General features: G+C 40.7%; 1 protein-coding gene across 2 annotated transcripts in view; it reads right to left on the reverse strand.

Moving 5' to 3' along the window:
- PRKG1 (protein kinase, cGMP-dependent, type I) overlaps window positions 1–21,146 on the reverse strand; it is a 1,720,113-nt gene that overhangs the window by 1,564,043 nt on the left and 134,924 nt on the right. Inside the window, exon 1 of one of the 2 annotated variants that reach the window (XM_006831109.1) lies at window positions 19,771–20,162. The exons of the other annotated variant lie outside the window; for it this stretch is intronic. Within the exon in view, the coding sequence (XP_006831172.1) occupies window positions 19,771–20,081 (311 nt within the window). The 5' untranslated portion in view covers window positions 20,082–20,162. Of the gene's footprint in view, window positions 1–19,770; window positions 20,163–21,146 lie in introns of those variants that run through there. 2 annotated transcript variants of the gene reach the window in all.

The raw sequence follows: 21,146 nt of genomic DNA on the forward strand, positions 1-21,146 counted from the left end.
GCTGACCTTACGGTTCACAGCCCGATTCGTAACCACTACGCTACCACATAATCAATGTAATGAAACAAGCTATATGAATGGTTGACTGTGAAGCTGATGATGTGCCCTGTAAACTTAACCTGACAAGATTCTTTTAGTGAGTGCTTTGGCTGTGTCAGCAAAAGGAATTAAGAAACAGAAAACCTCTCCTGTTACTATTTCTATTTTTGGCATTGTCAAGTGTTGCCAAGTCGGTTCCGACACATAGGAAACCTGTACAGGGTTTATGAGGAGCAACTAAGTGAGTTTGAACTGCCGACCTTATCATTCAAACCAACCTAGCAGTCCTGTGCTTAAACATAGTGCGTACCACACCAAGACTCCAAATGTGCTTTGTTGTTGTGTTGTGTTGTTAAGTGGCATCGAGTTGGTTCTGACTCATAGAGACCCTGTGATGTGCTTTAGGCATGAGCAATTTATTAGATCACAATTTGACTAAAACAAAAATGCAGAAATATTGTAGAAACAATAATCAGCATACTAAGGAATGGCATAGGACAGCTTAATTTGTAAAGGAAAAGACTATCTGTGGTTGCCATGCATATATGTTGTTGTTGTTGTTGTTAAGTGCTGTTGAGTCGGTTCCAACCCATAGCAACCCTGTACAGGGTTTCCGAGGGTGTAAATCTTTACAGGAGTAGAAAGCCTTATCTTTTTCCTGTGCCATGGATATATAGGTACATGAAAAATTACCAGAGCTATATACATAAGGAATGAAGCCATATAAAGGAGTGGAAAATAAAAGAGGTAAACAAACTGGATTGTTAGAACAAATTGGCAATGGAGAATAAGTCTGAACTCTGGAATCCTGCAGACCCGCATTTGAGTGCTTCCGTCTATGATTTTATTTTGGGCAAGTTGCTTAGCTTCTCTGAGCCTCAGTTTTCCCATTTGAGAAAAAATGGGGATGATAATGACCCTACTTTATCAAAAAGCTTTGAGAATTAAATAGGACATCTATCCTTCAGAAGTAATGGTGGCACACTGGTCAAGCACTCAGCTTGGCTGCTAAACTAAAGGTTGATGGTTTGAACTCACTTAAGAAGCTCCATGGGAGAAATACCTGGCTATCTGCTCCCATAAAGACTGTTGTTGTTAAGTGCTGTCGAGTCAGTTCCAACCCACAGCGATCCTGTACAGGGTTTCCAAGGCTATAAATCTTTACAGGAGCAGAAAGCCTCATCTTTCCCCCATGGAACCGCTGCTAGTATTGAACTGCTGACTTTGAGGATTACAGCCTAGAAAAACCAGTGAGGAAGTTCTACTCTGCTACATGGGGGGAGGGGAGTGGTGGCAGGGAGAGTTATAAGTCAAAAATCAACTTGATGGCAACCAACAGCAACAAAATAGCCCCATAAAAAGAGTTAACATACATTTCTAGTAATTACCATCATCACGGTCATCATTAACTGACCATTAAAGACAAGATGATAAAGTAACGGTTATTGCCTTTGCTTTAAAAAGTAAAACGAGAGAAATTGTTTTCTGTGTCTGGAAACAAAATTGAAAGTGAGTCTAGCTAAAGCAAGAGACATTTTTAACCTTATGTTCTTCCCCTTCATGATGATGAAAACTAGCTGATAGAACCACAAGAAGAAAATTTAAAATATATTAATGGGAGTCAAGAAGGAGAAAAATAAACCATCAGAGGCATTTTAAAAACTCAGCGGTAAGGCTTCACGGATTTTATTTAATAATTCTTAAATCTATACAACCTCGCTTACTGAAAGCAAAGAGGGCTTAAAATACTTACTGATGAAGATCAAAGACCGCACAGCCTTCTCTAGGGGTTGGATCTCAATGTAAAGAAAACAAAAATCCTCACCACTGGACCAATAAACAAAATCACGACAAATAGAGAAAAGACTGAAGTTACCAAAGACTTCATTTTGTTTGCTCAGATCTACCATCAACTAACCTCGGAAACCCTGTACAGGGTCGCTATGGGTCGGACCCGATTCGATGGCACTTAACAACAACAACAACCATCAACTAATGGAAAGAGCAGTCAAGAAAACGAACAACTTACTGCTTCGGCAAATCTGCTGCACAAGACCTCTTTAAAGAGTCCAAGAGCAAAGATGTCAGTTTGAGGACTAAAGTACACCTGACCAAGCCATGGTATTTTCTTTTTCTTTTCTTTTTAACATTTATTGAGAATCACTTGAAGGTTTACAGAGCCGATCAGCTTTCTATTCAGTAAATTCCATTCTGAACTTTGCCCTTGGGTAAATGATACCCTTTTGGTCTCAAATGGTTGCTTATTATAAAGTGTGCCTACGTCACTACAGACCTATCTGTTATTTGGCCTAAAAATGAGCCATGGGGGTGAGTTCATTTCCAGACCTAAGTGTGACCAAGGGCCATAGTTTCAGGACTTCAACCAGTCTCTACTGACCAGTATGCCTAGTCTTTCATTTGTTTCCTTTTTTTATAATGTGATCCCTTTCAGAGCAGTTGGTAGTCATAGCTGGGTATCTAGTTCTTCTGGTCTCCAGGCCATGGACACTAATGTCCGCAGGATCCATTAGTCCATTAGACTAATTGCTTCCATGCATCATTGATTTTCCTCACTCTTCTTTTCTCTGGACAGGGAGAAAGCTATAGTTACACCGTACATGGTTGCTCATGGGCTTTTAAAATCACATTTCCTACTCACGAAAGTATGATATAGAACACTGTCTTTGCAGACTGTGTTTTGCCAGTTGACCTTGGTGTCCCCCAAAACTATGGTCTTAAACCACATTCCCTCAACGTGTCTGGTTATGGCTAAGACATTTATACAACTTTGCCTGCTGTATGCTCCACCACATTTTAAAAAAGTTTTTATTGTGATTTGAAAAGTAATTTACATGCGAGAACTCATCCTATAGTGTTTCATTTCATTGCAATGATTACAATCTCCTCTGTGCATCATTATTCAACAGTATTTGCTTCTATTCCCTCTGTTATTTTGTTTTGTTTTGATGTACACAAGAACACTCAGGAATATATAACCATTTACACAACCAAAGGGCACATTCTGCAAGCCTGACTCCTGGTCATCAGTACACAGTGGCCTTTCTCTTTCCATGAATCTAGAGTCCTCAGCTGCTCCCTCTCTCCATGTCCCCATCTCTGCCTCCATCTCTGGTGTTGCTGCTTCTCTGGAATGGGGTCCCACATTCCACTCATGCTCTTCTTCCCTTGATGGCCCTAGGGTCTTCTGTTCCTGGACTGTAAGATTAACTACTCCCCCTTTTTGTTACAAAACTTCTATCTTTACAATTGTGACAGTCTCAATTAGTCATGATAACAATTACTCACTATTGGATCATAAGAATCTTATCCCCATCTCCTTTCACCAGACCCATCTAGACAAGATGAAAATTATTCAGTGGGGATTCTATCTTCCCCTACACACTCTTAAATTTAACTCCCTCTTGAAAACTTGTAAGCCAGTCACTTCGTGCCTTTATTGCCCCCCATTTTAAGTAGCCAATGTCTTAAGTTGCCCATCCCTATCAACTCTGTATACATAGGGGATAGGATTGATCCTTGATGTGAAGACTCCTTCCCTCTCAATTGGTATTTTGAACTACTACATTCATAAGTATAGGTTAAGTTGGTCAAATTGTAGCAATTTACACTTACTTATTTTATCAAAAATGTTTTATCTTCCTCTAGTCAAGTTCTGATCAACAAGCCATCGAAGCTAAGTCAAATGGGTACTATCTGTAATATTGAAGCTATGGTATTTTCAATAACCTCATATGCATGCAAAATTTGGACAGTGAATAAGAAAGATCACAGAAAAATGGATGCATTTGTGTTATGTTGATGGAGGAGAATATTTAAAGTACCATGGGCTGCCAAAAGAACCAACAGATCTGTGTTGTAAGAAGTACAGCCAGAGTGCTCCCTGGAAGCCACGATGGCCAGTCTTTGTCTCTCATACTTCAGCCATATTATCAGGAGGGGCCAATCCCTAGAGATGGGGGTCATGTTTGGAGGGTTGGAGAAAAAGAGGAAGATCCCCCAATGAGATGGATCGGCACAGCAGCAGCTGCAATGGTCTCAGGCATAGCAACGACTGTGAGGTTGGCCCAGGACTGGGCAGTGCTTTTGTCTGTTATGAATAGAGTCGCTATGAGTCAGTACTGACTCGATGGCACCTATCAGCAGCAACCACAATAAATCTATACAGCATTGCTATGAGTCGGAGCTGACTAGATGGCACTATCCAACAATAACAACAAATCCATCTAGCTGATAACCTCACTCTGGTCAAGATAAATAAATGTATACTGGAATCACTTTCCATCCATCACTGTGACAGGAGCCCTTAAGAATCTAGAAGCTAGAGCACTGTTCCATTATGACAGATGATCTTATATAGCAATGAACTTCAGTGGTGCTACTCAGAGTAAACTCAAGCCACAGAAGAGGGAGAACGGGTCACGTAAAAAGAATACCTTCCTCTCTGATGAGCAGCATCTTTACTTTATAATTTAGGATGAAGGTTCTGGTGATGTGCTCAGCATTATTCATCTCTATGTACACTGTCCTGGTGTGGCTCTGCAGGATAATGCACTGGACCTCAAGGTCGGTTTGAATCACAAGGTTGGCAGTTCAGACTCACCAGTCATTCCTCAGAAACACTATACAGGGTTGCTATGAGTCAGGAGCAATTCGATGGCACTTAACAACAAAAACAACAATGCACACTTTATAAGTACCTTCAATGAAATACGTCAGTATCACATTTTTTTTTATATATACAAGGGTGCTTTACAAAGTTCATGGAAAATTTCATTTTGCGTGAATTTTTTACAGTGTATTCATACAATTTATTTTACACTCACGGAAGTTGCAGTCAAGAAATCAAAAGACATATTGCACATCTGCTGTACAAGACTTCTTTTTAAAGTGCTCAAGAGCAAAGATGTCAGTTTGAGGACTAAGGTTCATCTGACCCAAGCCATGGTATTTTCAAAAGCCTCATATGCACGTGTAAGTTGGACAACAAATAAGGAAGACTATAAAATAATTGAAGCATTTGAGTTATGGTGTTTGGGGAGAATATTAAAAGTACCATGGACTGCCGAAAGAACAAACAAATTTGTGTTGCAAGATGTGCAGTCAGAGTGTTCTTTAGAAGCCAAGATGGCCAGATCTATAATCAGGAAGAACCAATCCCTTAAGAACATCATGCTTGGTAAAGTGGAGGGTCAGCAAAAAAAAGGGGAAGACCCCCAGAAAGATGGACTGGCACAGTGGCAGCAGCAATGGGCTCAAGTCTAGCAACAATTGTGAGGTTGGTGTAGGACCAGGCATTGTTTCATTCTGTTGTGCTATGGGTTGGTACTGACTCAAGGACACCTAACAAAAACAGCAGCAATTCAGCCACACTGATTACGCTCTTCAAACTAAGCAACCATTCTTACCCTTCTTTCTGAGTTTTTCCTCCCTCATTAAATATAAACGGACTGCCCACTGAATTTGCTATCTAATCTGCTGAGTTGCGTCCTCTTCTGCCCATATAGATAAATCTTCAAAGAGTTCAACATTCAAGGCAGACAATCTTTACCACTTAAGCTAAACATTTGTTTGGTTTTATGAAGACTTCAAAGGCTATTTTAGGCTTAAGAGCAATACTTCCAGGACTTCATCCAACCTCTATGGCTCAAGAGAAAGTCTGGAAACCATGAGAATTAGAATTTCTGCTTTGCATTTCTCCCTTTTGGGTCAGAATTCCTCCATCTAATTTGATCAAAATATTAAGTAATGCTAGCCAGGTAGTCCTTCTGGTCTCACCGGCAAAAGGGGCAGTTGTCCATGTAGTCAGTTAGCTACGCATTCCATATCGTCCATAGTCCTTATATTGGCTCTTCACTTCTGAGAAGGTAGAAGTGTAGCACTGAGCGCTTAAAGTACTCGTGAGTACATTATAGATGGTATATGGCTTGCAATGGAAATACTAGGATAGTCCTCAAATGTCCTAATTTTCTGAAATGAGTTACTATAACTATTTATAAACATGAAAAAAAAAACAAAACAAATATTCATATACAAATGGGGTTTCAAAAATTTGGTGGAAAATAGGAGTGAAAAGAGAATGGAATTTTCCTCGACTTTTCAAGCCCCGTCAAATACACTGTATTGCACGTCTAAATGTTCCATTTCTAGAAGGTTGGTTTTCTTTATTATTTCAAAGGGCACAGGTTATATACTCTTTAGTAGTTGCCAGTCAAAAAGAAAACTTCTTTTCAAAGCTAGATATTTCTCCACCAAAAGTAGAATGTAAGAAGGAATTAACATGCTAATACCTTAAGCAAAACAACAACAAAGGCTAGAAGAACTCAAAATGCCTTTAAAGAAAGAGGTGACAAGAAGTTAACAACAGTTGATGTGTTCACAAGAGCTTGTTATTGCATTTATTTGCCATTACTTTCCATGAGGTTTGTTTCAAAGTCACGTGTATTTAGTATTTTACCATTCAATGTTGCATGTACAAGGGATCATTTAGTTCTTGTTTGTCTTTTTGCCAAACAATATAGGTTTCTATACTCGTGTGGTACAGTATGATGAGCACCGGACTGGTAATCGCAAGGTTGGCAGTTCAAAACTACCATCTGCTTTGGAAAAGAGTACACAGGGCCATTGTGAGTCAGAACTGACTCAATGGCACATAGCAACACACTATATAAAACTAAAACATCTGGAAGGCAGAATCTGTCAAATTACAATTGCTCGTGTCATAGTTTCTTTTGATAAAAAACAAGAAGAAAATCTGAAGGATGATTCTTTAAAAAAGAAAAATTACTATTCCCTGATCAAGTCAACAGCAATTAAAAACAAAATTCATATTTTAGTTTCTTTTACAATACTTCCACAGCTTTTCAAATCTCTCACAAGAAACTTTGCCAGGCAAATGTATGGTGGCATTCGGCATTAAATTTTCACAAAGTTAAGTGTTAAGTGAATGACTAGAAATTTTGAGCAATTGTTTAATTTTGTAGAACTGAAAATACCATACACTATGGGCATTTTTTTTTTTTGCCCTCTAACAAATCAAAGTGGAAAAACTTCTACTTAAGTATAGAGTCATTTGCTTAAAATAAAACGGCACTCATTTAATGGATGTGGTATTGTAGAATAAGCACTCAACCACAAAATCAGTTTGAATCACAAGGTCAGCGGTTCAAACCCACCCTCTCTCCTCGGAAACCCCATACAGGGTCACTAAAAGATGGAGTCAACTTGACAGCATGTAACAACAGTAGTCAAAATACTATTCTTACTTATCCACGTGTCTTTGAGCTTTCGTTTTAAAACTTTAGTATTCTCGGACAGTTCCAAAATAAGGGGTCAGAAATTACCCAGAAAGAAGCCCAAGAGTCTAGTAAAGATCCATGCTCAGCAGTGCATACAGCATACATCCGTAGGTTTATTACACTGCATTTGTTTATTATTATTATTTCTCTTCTCCCACTAGCATGATGAGCTGCCATTACAGGCTTAGCAAAATAGTACCTGTCACTTTCAGACGCTCTCTAAGGGATATGGTGACACCCTGTCAAACCAGCGCAAGTCTAATCTAAGGCCATCTTCTCTCTGTCTCGCCATAATACAAAATGTGTTCCCCAGTCACCAATAATTTAGGCAAAGTGTGTCTTATGATGATAGAGGTGTGGAGTTGTGCTTCATTTTACAGTACGTTGGGCAGCCACCTGCATGCTCAGTAGCGTATGACCAATCCACCCTCTAGTCCATCCGTAACAATAACTCCAGAGGGGCCAAATTCAAAATTCCCATTTTTCTTTCTTGTCAAGGCAATCCTTTTTGCTTCCTCCTCAATCCAGGCTTAGAAGCACTGTCAAAACCATAATTTATTGATAGAGCTGGACCATTAAGATGATGTGCAGTATAGCCAAGAAAGAAGATATTTTTTCTTATATTATCTCATTATTACTTTGACCAGATCTAGCGAAAGCTTGATATTACCATAATACAATTGTTTCAGAAAATAGAAAAGGTATTTTGCTTTAACTAAGGTGTATCTGTCATCATTGACATTCAATACAATTAACCAATTAAGCTGACTGGCTAATACTACAATTATTTCATGTTCAAATAAGAAGTATAATGCTGTTTCTAAAGAGCAGGTATGGTCTAGAAGTAAAAAAAAAAAAAAAAATGTCAGAAGATCAATAAGATTAGAAGATCTGTTTTTGACACATAAGCCCAGAAAAATAATGTAGGTTATTTGCTTATGCTTTTGTTGGGCCAAAGTTACTCCACCATTACCTAGAAGTTAATTCAAACTGTATCTGTCTTAAAGCAATTGTCATGAAGTTAAATTAACATTTATAATCTTTAGAAAGGAACAGATAATAACATTTTACTTCTTATGCAGGTGTAAGGAACATATGTTGATGATAAATGGTTACCACTTTTTGTACTAACTTCCATCCTTTCATACCTTGGAATAAACATAAGACATCAAAGACAGATGTTGTTGTTGTTAAGTGCCATCGAGTCAGTTACAGTTCATAGTGACTCTGAATAGGTTTTCCAAGGCTGTAAATCTTTACGGGAACAGAAAGCCTCATCTTTCTCCCACGGAACAACTGGTAGTTTTGAACAGCTGACCTTGAGGTTAGCAGCCCAACTTGTAACCACCACGCTACCAGAGCTCCCTCAAAGACAGATATTTTCCCTTTATTCTACCACCCACTCTTGCCTCTGACCTTGATCTTGTCATACTGTTTCTAACTGTTAAACCATAATAAGCAAGCACATGTTTCTGGGGTTGTTACTCTATTGTTGCTAATTCATATTTAAGTCCAATAACCAAATGCATGATGTGCAACTGGATTCATAATTAAAGTGTTTACTTTCCTTATGATTAACTTCTCTGCTTAATTAATGTCGCCAATCCTCTGGGCAGTTTTATTACATCTATTCTTTAACATGCTATCTGCCAGCTGAATACATTTTCATATTTTAGCAGGTGGGAAAAGAGACAAGAAAGCTCCTCACTGACTCTAATTCTAAGAAGATTATTTTTGTTAAAAAAAACTATTTGCAATTACATTAGCCATTTTCATAGCTTATACAAAGTGCTATGTTGGCTGATTCTCACCTGAGAAGATGATTAAATTACAAATGTAACTAGGCTCCTATCAGAGACAACTAGAACATCTTGAGGGTCTTTAATACCATTAGAAGGGGAAGATTGAGGACTAAGGTGTACCTGACCCAAGCCATGGTATTTTCAGTAGCTTTATATGCATATCAAAGTTGGACAGTGAATAAGGATGACCACAGAAGAATTGATGCATTTGAGTTATGGTGTTGTAGAAAAATATTAAAAGTACGATGAACTACTAGAAGAACAAACAACTCTGCAGAGGAAGAAGTAAAGCAGAATGCTCCTTAGAAACCCATATGGTGATACTTTGTCTCTCCCAGTTTGAATACATTATCAGGAGGAACTAGTCCCTGGAGAAAGACATCACACTAAGTAAAGTGGAGGGTCAGCAAATAAGAGGAAGACCCCTAATGAGATGGATAAGCACCGTGGTGGCAGCACTGAGCTGAAGTGTAACAACAATTGTGAGGATGGCACAGGACCGGGCAGTGTTCATTCTGTTGTTCATAAAGTTACAATGAGTCAGAAGCGATTCAACAGCTCCTAACAACAAGAAAGGAAAGGTGGGCCAGAAAGAGGAAGTTTCATCAATAAGGTCAGAAGAACAAAGTTTGAGAATCCATATGCCTTTTGGGAGAGGCCTGGTGTGGCACTGTGTGATAATGCACTGGACTGCAAAATCGGTTTGAACCACAAGTTCAGTGGTTCAAACTTACCAGTCGCTCCTTAGAAACCTTGTAAGAGTGGCTGTAAGTCAGAACCAACTCAACAGCACTTAACAACAACATGCCTTTCAGGAGCATTCCGGAGGGGACACACCAAGATTCTGACTGCAGGTGCGGCCTCAGTCCTCTCTTCTGACAACAGCGCTCAGAGCTGTTCACTCAAACCAAATCATCTGGAAAGGGGACTGAGAGAGCGATGTGCGTGCTCTGCTTTCTCTGAAGCCTCCTTGGAAAGTACTCCTCACTCTGAACTCAGGCTGTTTGCCTTAAAAGGATAAAATATCTGTAGAAAAAAAAAAAAAAAAACTGTAGCTGGCTGCAGAGACATCACATACCAGAATGAAAGTACAAGCCCAGGATTGCTCTTCCATGGAAGGTTCCTCATTGTTCCACCTTTGGTGACTTTAAATTTCATAGAAGTATCTGGGACCCATGGAAACAGTCTCAATAGCCAATTGCAGCCCCCAGTGAGAGTGGAAAACAAACTTTGGATGATTGCTGATCCTAATGTATGTCATATGTGAACACTGGCCAGGACTCGTGGCTGGCACAAACTGAATGGAACTACGATCAGTTTTTTTGTGCTCCATCTTTGCAGCAGGTAACCGCAGAGATCACTACGAAACTGACAGGTGCATGTGCAATGGGGACTAAAGATGGCTGACGGCCCTGCAAGAAGGGCGTTTAGGTTGGTCAAAAAGGCCCAAAGAAGAGGCTTCCTCCAAAACAGCAATTAAAGTCAACATTCAACCAGAGTTGAGTCGGCTATCGAAGAGGCTCTCAGCCCCAGCTGGGCATTGCAATCATCCAGAAGCTTCAAAAGTACATCTATAAGCGTAGTGGTTATGAATTGGGCTGCAAACTGCAAGGTCAGCAGTTCGAAACTACCAGCTGCTCCGCGGGAGAAAGATGAGGCTTTCTGCTCCTGTAAAGATTTACAGCCTCGGAAACCCTGTACAGGGTCGCTATGAGTCGCCGACTCGACGGCACTTAACAACAACAACAACAATGCAGATCCACCCCAGAACAATTAAGGCAGGAAGTTTGGAGGTGATATATTTTTTAAACTCCTTTGGTAGTGTAGTGGATACTACACTGTGAACCATAAAGTCAGTGGTTCGAAACTACCAGCTGCTCTGTGGGAGAAAGATGAGGCTTTCTGCTCCCGTAAAGATTTACAGCCTCGGAAACCTTGTTCAGGGTCGCTATGAGTCGGAACCGACAACAGGTTATTCTAATGGTGTAGGTTCTACTAGAAATTAATGGGGTAAGGTAGGGTAATGACGGCCTATCTGGAATAATTAATAAGACACTAACTAGTGTACCCCCCACTCGTCTGTCAGTTTGTCGTAACTGCGGTGGCTTGTGAGTTGCTGTGATTCTGAAAGCTATGCCACTAGTATTTAAATACCAGCTGGGTCACCCATGGTGGACAGGTTTCCGAGGAGCTCTCAGACAAAGACAGACTGTATGCTGAGCAAAGAATCCAAGAAGCTGGGTGGGTTCTATGAAGAAAAACATGACATCAGGATTGGAGGAAGACTCATTAACAACCTGCGATATGCAGATGATACAACCTTGCTTGCTAAAAGTGAAGAGGACTTAAAATATTTACTGATGAAGATCAAAGAGCACAGCCTTCAGTATGGATTACATCTCAATGTAAAGAAAAGAAAAATCCTAACCACTGGACCAATAAACAATATTGCTATCAACAGAGAAAAAAATTGAAGTTTTCAAGGACTTCATTCTTCTTGGATCAACTATCAACACTCACAGAAGCAGCAGTCAAGAGATCAAGTGACGTATTGCATTAGGCAAATCTGCTGCACAAGATCTTTTTTAAGTGTTGAAGAGCAAAGATGTCAGCTTGAAGACTAAGGTCCACCTGACCCAAGCCATGGTATTTTCAATAAACTCGTATGCATGAGAAAGCTAGACAGTGAATAAAGAAGACCATAAAGGAATTGATGCTTTTGAGTTAGGGTTCTGGAGGAGAATATTGAAAGTGCCATGGGCTGCCAAAAGAACCAATAGATTCGTTTTGGAAGAAGTGCAGCCAGAGTGCTCCTTGGAGGCCAAGATGGCCAAACTTTGTCTCTCATACTTCAGACCAGTCACTGGAGAAGGATATCATGTTTGGTAAGGTGGAGGATCAGAGAAAAAGAGGAAGACCCCCAACGAGATGGATTGGCCAAGGGGCAGCATCGATGACTCAAGCATGGCAACAGTAGTGAGGTTGGCCCAGGATCGGGCAGTGTTTCATTCAGCTGTGCATACGGTGGCTATGAGTTGGTACCGACTCTATGGCACCTAAGAACAACAAAACTAGTGTATATCTGTCATTTTGCAAAATATCTACTACTACTTTTCCAAGCCCGCAGTGCTTTTGGGTTTCAGCAATAGAGACATTCAACTCCTTTAGAAGCAAGGCTTATCTGGGACCTTTGTTATCATTCACATACACATACCCATGCCCACACCTACAGAACTTGTTATGTTGTTGTTAAGCGTCAAGTCAGTTCTGACTCATAGCGACCTTGTATAGAGTCTCCAAAGAGCAGCTGGTGGGTTTGAACCATTAACTTTGTGGTTAGCAGTCTAGTGCTGATCCTACAGTGCCTCACCAGGGCTCCCTTCTAATCATTGTCGTTGTTGTTAAGTACCATTGAGTTGGTTCCAACTCATAGTAATCCTGCATTGGGTTTCCAAAAACTAACTGGTGGGTTTGAACAACCAACCTTGAGGTTCAAGCCAACCTTGGAGGTCCAGTGCTTAACCGACAGTGCCACACCAGGACTTATCATGTTGTTGTTGTAGTTAAGTGCTGTCACGTCGACTCTGACGCATAGCAACACTGTATAGAGTTTCTGAGGAGCAGCTGGTCGATTTGAACTGCTGACCTTGTGATTTGCAGTCCAGTGTGGTCTCCACATCTGCTGAATATCGGAGTTACCTGAGTTATCTTTTAAAAAAAAATACTGATGCCTGGTTTCCACCCCCAAGCATTCAGATTTAATTGATTTGGGGTAAAACCTAAGCACTGAACTGTTTTTTTTAAGCTCCCCAGATGATTCTAATGTGCAGTCAAGTTTGAGAATCACTATATTCATTTATTTCCACCACTTCTCCCAAAGTACTTCTGTTTCCTATTCAATTACTGGTGAACAGCTACTTCCCTGAGAATAGTCTGTATGCTTAGTCATTAGGTAACTCTCACGCCTCTTTGAGAGGTAGTAGAGCCTACTGGATAAGGGGACAGGCTCTGGAGATCAAATTCCGGTTCAAATTAGGGCATAACCTCATGCAAGTTGCCTCTGTGACCCCACCTGTCCAGTGTCCCTATGCAGTGGAACAGCAATAAGCTGGAATCTTCCTCATGTCTTTGGGAATATTAACAATGACAAACATTAGCCATTATGATGAGCAACCATTTCATTCAGTACTGGTGCTGTCTTGATGGATTCTCCTTGTCAATTCCTCTGCCCTTTGGACTACACAAAAGTCACCAAGCCTTCATTGATACCCGATTAGGAGATATTTCAAAGGGACAATGCAATGTGGTCAGAACAAGCACTAGTCAAAATACAAACTTCTTAATGGTTTTCTGGTATGACTCCCAGAGGAGGCAAGTCTTCCATATTCTCTAGTGTGGGAGTCTCCTTTCTAAAGCTGTCTTCATCCACACAATTGTCTCACTTGCAAACCCATTCCAGTCCCAGTGCCTAATGATTCATCCACAAAGTCCATCATTTCTTTCCAACTTGCTTACAAATATGGAACAGCTTTAACAATACTCATCTTGTTTCGCTTTGTCCCATCCCTGTGGCACACATATCTTCTTCCCACTCTACTCTCTTGGTTTTTTGGGTTTCTTTTCATATTAATAAATGTGATTGTAAAAGCCATTCAAAAGATGCTTTTGAGAGTGTACTATTAATCCCACTATTGGTTAGACATCTGTACAGTGGGGCTAGAGTTTTTGTGTTACTGTCGATATTTACATGACAGTTTTTGGATGGAGAGCATTCCTCTGCTCTTACAAACAAAATTATACTTAGAGAGTTCAAACAGGCTGCACATGTGTAACTGCACAGAAAATCAATTTTAAGGTGATGCCGAGGAATGCAATCATTCCAGGAGGTGGCAGGAAGAAAGTAGAGCTGGTGTCAGAAGGCTGGGTGTGAGGGAGAGAAGGGTCTGTCAGGAAGGGGTGGCAAACAGGACCAGCTCAACATTCAGATTAGGGCTCGAAATGCCACAGATGTGATTGTGTAATGAGCTGTTGAGCGTACTGGTAAACGCTGCTTTCAGCATGTGTTTATTTACTGCATTGTCGTACATTATCTGAGCTTGGGAGGTTCAAGTCAGAGGGTCTGCAATAATAGCAATAGGCCCAGCTCCTAAGGACAGGCTGCTGCACCTATGGTAGGGATGGCAGAAAGAGCAGCACGCTGGTATTCGAATCTGGTTGCTAGGATACCATGGAGACCCTCCATTGCTTGGCAGACAGAAAAAAAATGTCCATATGCCTTATAACCTGCAAACAGCAACAATGGAAACATCATGTGCCTAAATCTAGTCTTTCCCATTAGAAATCCAAACCCAACTCTTTAGTGAAATCCCACGCAGTAGAAGCTTGGAAATTTGGAAATAGGATTTTAGTAACCTGATCTAATACATTTTTTAGAAAGGCTTCCTGGCCTTCGGTTTTTTTCTGTATAGACTGTAGTGTCAAATTAACAATCGAAGTTAAATTGGAAACTCTTATTAGAATAACATTAGCTGGGAATTTAAACTCCTTCACAGAATAGGAAAGATGAATTTCAAAACCCAACTTCAGGTTCAATTCTCATCTATGTCTGCAATGCTGGTATGTGGCATGAGATTAATTTCAATGAGAACCTCTGGAAATGAATGGAAACTGGAATTTGATTAAAAAGAAGTCGGTTTCTTAAAGAATTATAATTATCTGCTTCACATTGAGTTGTCAACTGCAAAGTCAGCTGTTCAAATCCACAAGCTGCTCCTTTGAAGAAAGATGGGGCTTTCTGCTCCTGTAAAGATCTACAGCCTCAGAAACCTATATAGTGTCACTATGAGTCAGAATTGACATGTTGGCATACAACAACAACAAGCTACTTGCTTAAATGCTAATGTTACAATAGTTAGGACTGTTAGCAGGACTATGTTAGTAGAGAGTGAATAGCTGGGTCATCATTCTGATAGCCAGAGTTTTATTTATGACTAATAATCCTCGATGGAAAAAAAGTTAAATAATTCTTGATTGTCACCTTTTTGATGAAATTATGAAAACTGAGATTCTTATTCGTTCTGTCCTTTGCTTGTTTTTCCTCAAATCCCATTACCATAGCCTAGCATAGACACGAAAACCAGTTGCCAGAGCCAACTCTGACTCATGGCAAACCCATGTGTGTCACAGTGAAACCATCGGGTTTTCAGTGACGGAATTTTCAGAAGTAGATCATCAGTCCTTTCTTCCTAAGGCACCTCTGGGTGAATTCAAACCTCGAACCATTCAGTTAGCAGCCAAGTAAGCTAACTGTCTATACCACCCAGGGACTTCCTTATAGTCTCTAGTAGCTGCCATCCCCCAGTTGCAGCTTCTGCTTTCTATTGTCTTGTTTCTTTGCTAACGTCTTTGAAGGTCTCTCCCCATCTCTACAACATGCCCTCAAATCCCATCACAATACGCCTACACTGTGGACACTTTTCAAACATTGACTCTAAATACCTGTGCTTCCACAAAAGTGGACCCAATTATATTTTGTCAACTGTCCTATAAATCTCCTATGTGTCATACCTTCTTCTACTTTCTAGAATATTTATCTGTCTAATTTGGCAACCCTTTGTTAACTCCTTGATGACATCACTCATCTGTAATGCATTGTGGTAACTTGTACACACAGCACGGTGGCTATGTGCCGTAGAGTCGGTTCCGACCCATAGCGACCCTGTGCAGGTTTCTGAGGCTGTACATCTTTACGGGAGCAGAAAGCTTTATCTTTCTCCCACAGAACTGCTGGTAGTTTCTAACTGCTGACCCTGAGGTTAGCAGCCTGATTCATAACCACTATACATCCCATAAAAATACTAAACTGAGCTGTAAGACACACAAGGAAGTTAATTACTACCTTTGAATAAACTGACATTTTAATATGTTTGCCATCTACATTTACATAAAAAAAATCTAGACTTGTCCCAACTATCCACAGAATTTAAAATATAACCTCTAAGAAGATTCTATTTGCAGTGAGATAGAAATATTATATATTATCATGTTTAAATTAATGCCTCCTTAAAAATAAGAAAATACATTTCTTTTATCCTTAACTCTTCCAAGTACTTCACAATCAAGAAGTAGAACACAACAAGAACATGTCATCGCTTTATGAAATCCAGTATCTCTGGCGTGAAAAGCAACAGCTTAACAGAATACAGAGACACTAGCAACGTTTGATAGAAACTCATTTCTATATAGTCTAAGTGAAATGACATGGAAGCGTGAGATAGAAAAATGAAAAGGATTTGGGGAGATTTACAATAAGAGTTTAGATCGAAACACCAGAGGCTGAATGCTGCTATCGATTACAGAGGAAATTTTCAAGAATGAAGTTACTTATATAAATAACCAACAGGTTTTCTGGGCTCATGTAATGTATTTTTTTTTTTAATTGTTAAGAGTTTATTTGCTTAATCTATTTCAAAACATACAGCCTAGTACCTTTACAATCTCAAACATTATTTGGTCATTTGCTACATCAGTTCTTTGCTTCACATCCATAATATAAGAAAGGCCTAAAGTTCTATCTATATTGGTTATAAAAGAGACAAACAAAACTACTGTCCCACCTCACAGATACAAGTAAAGAGTTCTCTAGCTATGTGCTGGAATCTGACAGTGCATTTGTTCTAATTCCCTGTTCAGGGGGGGAAAGCCAAACTCAAAATATTAAAATGATTTAATTTAATAACTTCATTTATAGTTGCACTATTTTTAGGTGACCAAAACTCACTAGGAAACAGATTTACTGCAACCCTTAGAAGGGAGCTTCAGTAATAAAAAACTTGATAAAGGTACTTGATTGCATTATAACTTAGGGGGAACATTTGCCGGGCAGTTACTGACATTTACTGGAAAGAGATTAGAAAACTGAAATCAATTTTAAGTGTGTTCAATGGTTTCATTTTAACTTGAATTCAAACAAATACTGTGTGTAACTTAAAGAAAAATGATGAAATTTATTTATCACTAAAGCTTAAGTATAGAAACACAAACACTTGTTGCCAGTCAGTCTGTCTAATCAAATTATTCACAGTGAAATAAATTGAAATACAAACAGGTCTTCAGTTTGGCAAGTTTTCTTAGTGGCAGAATTGTGCATATTAATTCCAATGACATGAGTTAAAATCATTTTACATACAGTATAATTCTCTTTCCCCTAAGAAAGGTACACTTTACCACTTAAGCCAATTTTATTTTAGTTTTCTTCATATAAGTGTGAAAAAAGAACAGATGTTTTTCCAAAATTACTTAAACTTGGAAGGCATTCTATCATTTTCCTCAATATAATCCTTCAGAATTTCCAAAGCCATCATTGTTGTTGTTGTTGTTGTTAAGTGCTACTGAGTCGGTTCTGACTCATAGCAGCCTGGATAGGGTTTCCGAGGAGCAGCTGGTGGGTTTAAACCGTCAACCTTGTGGTTCAAGCCGACCATGTGGTCAAGTGCATTATCCTACAGTACCACACCAAGACTCTAAAGTCGGCATGGTGACATATTAATACTTGACTTGTTTAAAATAAGCACTATGAAATAAGTATCAGAAAGGACAACATTTTTAATACAAAACATGTTTATTATAATGAAATAATGTGACTTACTTGTCACACTAATTTCATCTTCCAACATGTACTTTTAAAAAAATATCTAGTTGGTCTTTGTGCCAAGCACTAAGAGGTTTCTAAAACTTACCACCTTCTACAGTTCTTAGCTCAGTGCGTCTGGATTCCCTTACATTGGCTACACTAGAATGTTTAACTAGAATTATCAACTGGCTTCATCACGCTTCATTATAAAACCTATTAAAATGATCTTCTGATAAAAGTGGAGTTTGCACTGTGTTATTCCAAAGTCCTGCAGATACTAAAATGAGATCCTATGGAATGCTTAAAGACGAAAAGAGCTGTCTTGAGTTATTTTTTCATTATGCAAAACTTGGCCCAGGAGAGATGCCTATGTACCTCGTTAGCTAAAACAGACAAGCATGTCAGGACTGCAAATTAATTTGCCCGAAAAAGTTAAATAGGATTCAGCCACTCAGATTTCTAAGGCAGATCTAAGTCTGCAACTTGCTCAGGTGCGAATCTCAGAAAAATTATCATTATTGTCTTTCTCCCCATTTCTTATAGAACACAAACATCGCCTTAAACTGAACCCACACACTAAACGTAAAGTGTTCCATGGGAACCACCATGTACAGGTACAACTCTAAGTTTTCTAGTGTCATGGGTACGTAACATGCTCATGACCCCTTAAACATCCAATAACTACAAATGGAATCAGTCAAATATTTACCTCTCTCCTTCTATTAATTACTTGTTTTTATTAAGTGAAGAGGCGGTTGGAAGTGACTCCACCAAGGCACACAACAACAATAACTGAGTGAAGAATCATGAGGGATGGAGTATAATTACATAACACGTGTCATCCAGCCGATGTGATGTAGTTCGGAATAGAGTAGCAAAATCCTTCATTTTTTTCAGCTGGTGTTATTATCTGTTCATTTAAAAATACCACTCACTAGAGTACATTCCTTCATTGCATGTTAACCTCATGTTCCTGTTGCTTTCCGCTTCATATGCTCACTGAGTTGACTGTTGTATAACAAGTTAAGTTTCATTCCATTTCCCCATCCCAGTTACGAAGCCCACTGACATCAGAACCACACAGTTCTCTACAGTGCTACAACAATTCTATAATGGTCTGCTTTTAGTACCAACGACTAAGTAGTCCACGTTTTAAGTAAAGTAGACTGATTTGACCCTTAAAAACATGCAACCTTCTTAAGAGATGGAGCCAGCCCCTCAATTAGTTAACACTGTGCAAATTCCTTAAGGAAAACAAGCAATGGTCTTCCTCAGATGTTATGAGAAAGAAAATATTCTTTAAAAAAAAAATCAACAGACCAGGCTTCCATTTCTGGATTGTAAATGTCATCCAATTGAGGAAATCAAAAAATCTTCCCTTTCATATGCCTATTTGCTTATTTTTTTACACTTTGATGATGACAGAACATCAGGTTTGAAGGGTGCCAGCATGAATCACCAGCAAGTACAGAAATCCAAGAGAGCCACAAAAGCATAGAAAGTAAGGGTGGTATCAGACGCATTTCATTTCAAGTCTGATGAGCCTGCATTTAGGATTTTCCGGATGGACAGGTTTGCTAGGGCAATAGGGAGATGGAGCTTTTTAGTCTTCTACACATAAACACACCACACTCTCTCACACACACACACACACACACACACACACACACACACACGGACGGACATACGCCTCGGGTGCGTTCAAACTCTATACAGTAGGTGGCATATGTATGAATGTATAGATATTTTTTTAAAAAAATACCTTGAGATCTGACAAAGACGCGAAGGCAACGGATGTGCAGTGAGTCTGGGTCTGAGAAACGTGCACAGCCCCGCAAGAAGTGCATGTTAAAAATGAAACATTTCTGAGGATGAGGACAGACATGGCAAGCAGAGGGGCGGGGGCTGACAGACAATACAGAGACCCGCAGCACCCCACCGACAGGGTGCCACATGGACCCGGCACGTAACCCCTGCTTACTGTGGGCTTTTAGGGTAGAAGGGCAGGGTCACATGGCTGAGATCCTGGATGTCGAAGGCGGTGGGCTCAGCTGAGATCGCCTGCCGCTTAGTGCGCGGCTCGCCCTGCAAGGTGCTAGCGCTCTGCTTCTGCGCCTGCTGGGTGGCCGGCCGGATCACCGAGCGGTACTTGTCCAGCTCATTCTGTAGCTTCTGGATCAGTTCGTCCTTCTGATCCAACTCCAGCTCCAGCTCGTCGATAAGAGCATCCCGCTGCCTCAGCTCCTCTATCTTCTCTTGGAGCGCGTATTGTAAATCCCGAAGGGTGCCCATGCTCCTCCGGGCTGCCGGGGGCTCCTTCCTGCCGCTGCTCCGCGTCTTGGGGCTTCCTCCCTTCTCAGATCAACTTTCCCCAAAGTCGCCGCTGTCTCCCGAGTGCAAAAGCTTCCTACTTGAGCCCAAAGCCAGCCCTGGCTTCTGAGCATGCCCAGTCCACTGGCTCCAGCCACCAAGAGTTTCTCTGTGCAAATTCCACTTGTCTGGGTTTACTGCGAGGCTGAGTGCCTGGATGAGCAAAGCAGCAGGTCCAACCCGGGATTAAATCTGCAACGGTGGGCGCCGTGCGCCGGGGACAACAGTCGAGAGGCACAGTGGCCGGGAAGCGGGAGTAGGGGACTTGGATGACGGGGCTCCGCCACAGCAGCTGGTCGGCTCTGGTTATTTGCTCTAGGCGCCAAAGGAAACCGGCTGCGTGTGCGGGGAGCCTGATAAACCTCTGGGGCGCGCTGGGGTGGGGGGTGGGAGGATGTGCAAGCCGAGCGAGGCGGGCTGGAGAGGATTGGGAGGACCCCAAGCAAACCGGGGAGGCGTCAGTTCGCTCCACTGCACGCGGATCTTGGAGACGTGCGTGGCGAGAGCGGGCTCTGCAATTTAAAAGCTTTACTTCTGGAGGTATTTTGACGGCCAGTTTCACTGACAAAGGCTCCAGAGCTCTGTGGTTGAGCACTCACTTTTCCCACGTCACCTTTTCCCAAGGAGAGCGCCTCACACAGGTGGCTTCTCAGTAATGGGAAAGAGTGGGTGCCTGGGAGGGATTCCCCCTTACGTTCAAGTGCCTTTGGGATGCCTGCTTTTTCTCCTAAACGTTACCACTCACTGTACTGTTCTTGTACCTCTGCCAAACTCAGTTTAATGATATCGTTCTAGGGCAAAGGCCAAAAGGGATTTGGGTCCTGGGAGGCTACTGAGCTTTTCCATTACCCTTCCTACTTGAGCTAGTTTCTACGTAGGTGTACGGATGGACTTTGCCTCTTCTTTTTGCTTAGTTTGGGGGTTCAAGTCGTTACGAAATGCCAAAAATTCATCGAGAAATTGAACCATACTTTAAAATTGTTTACT

This window comes from Chrysochloris asiatica, unplaced genomic scaffold (assembly GCF_000296735.1).
Source record: "Chrysochloris asiatica unplaced genomic scaffold, ChrAsi1.0 scaffold00003, whole genome shotgun sequence".
Lineage (NCBI taxonomy): Eukaryota > Metazoa > Chordata > Mammalia > Afrosoricida > Chrysochloridae > Chrysochloris > Chrysochloris asiatica.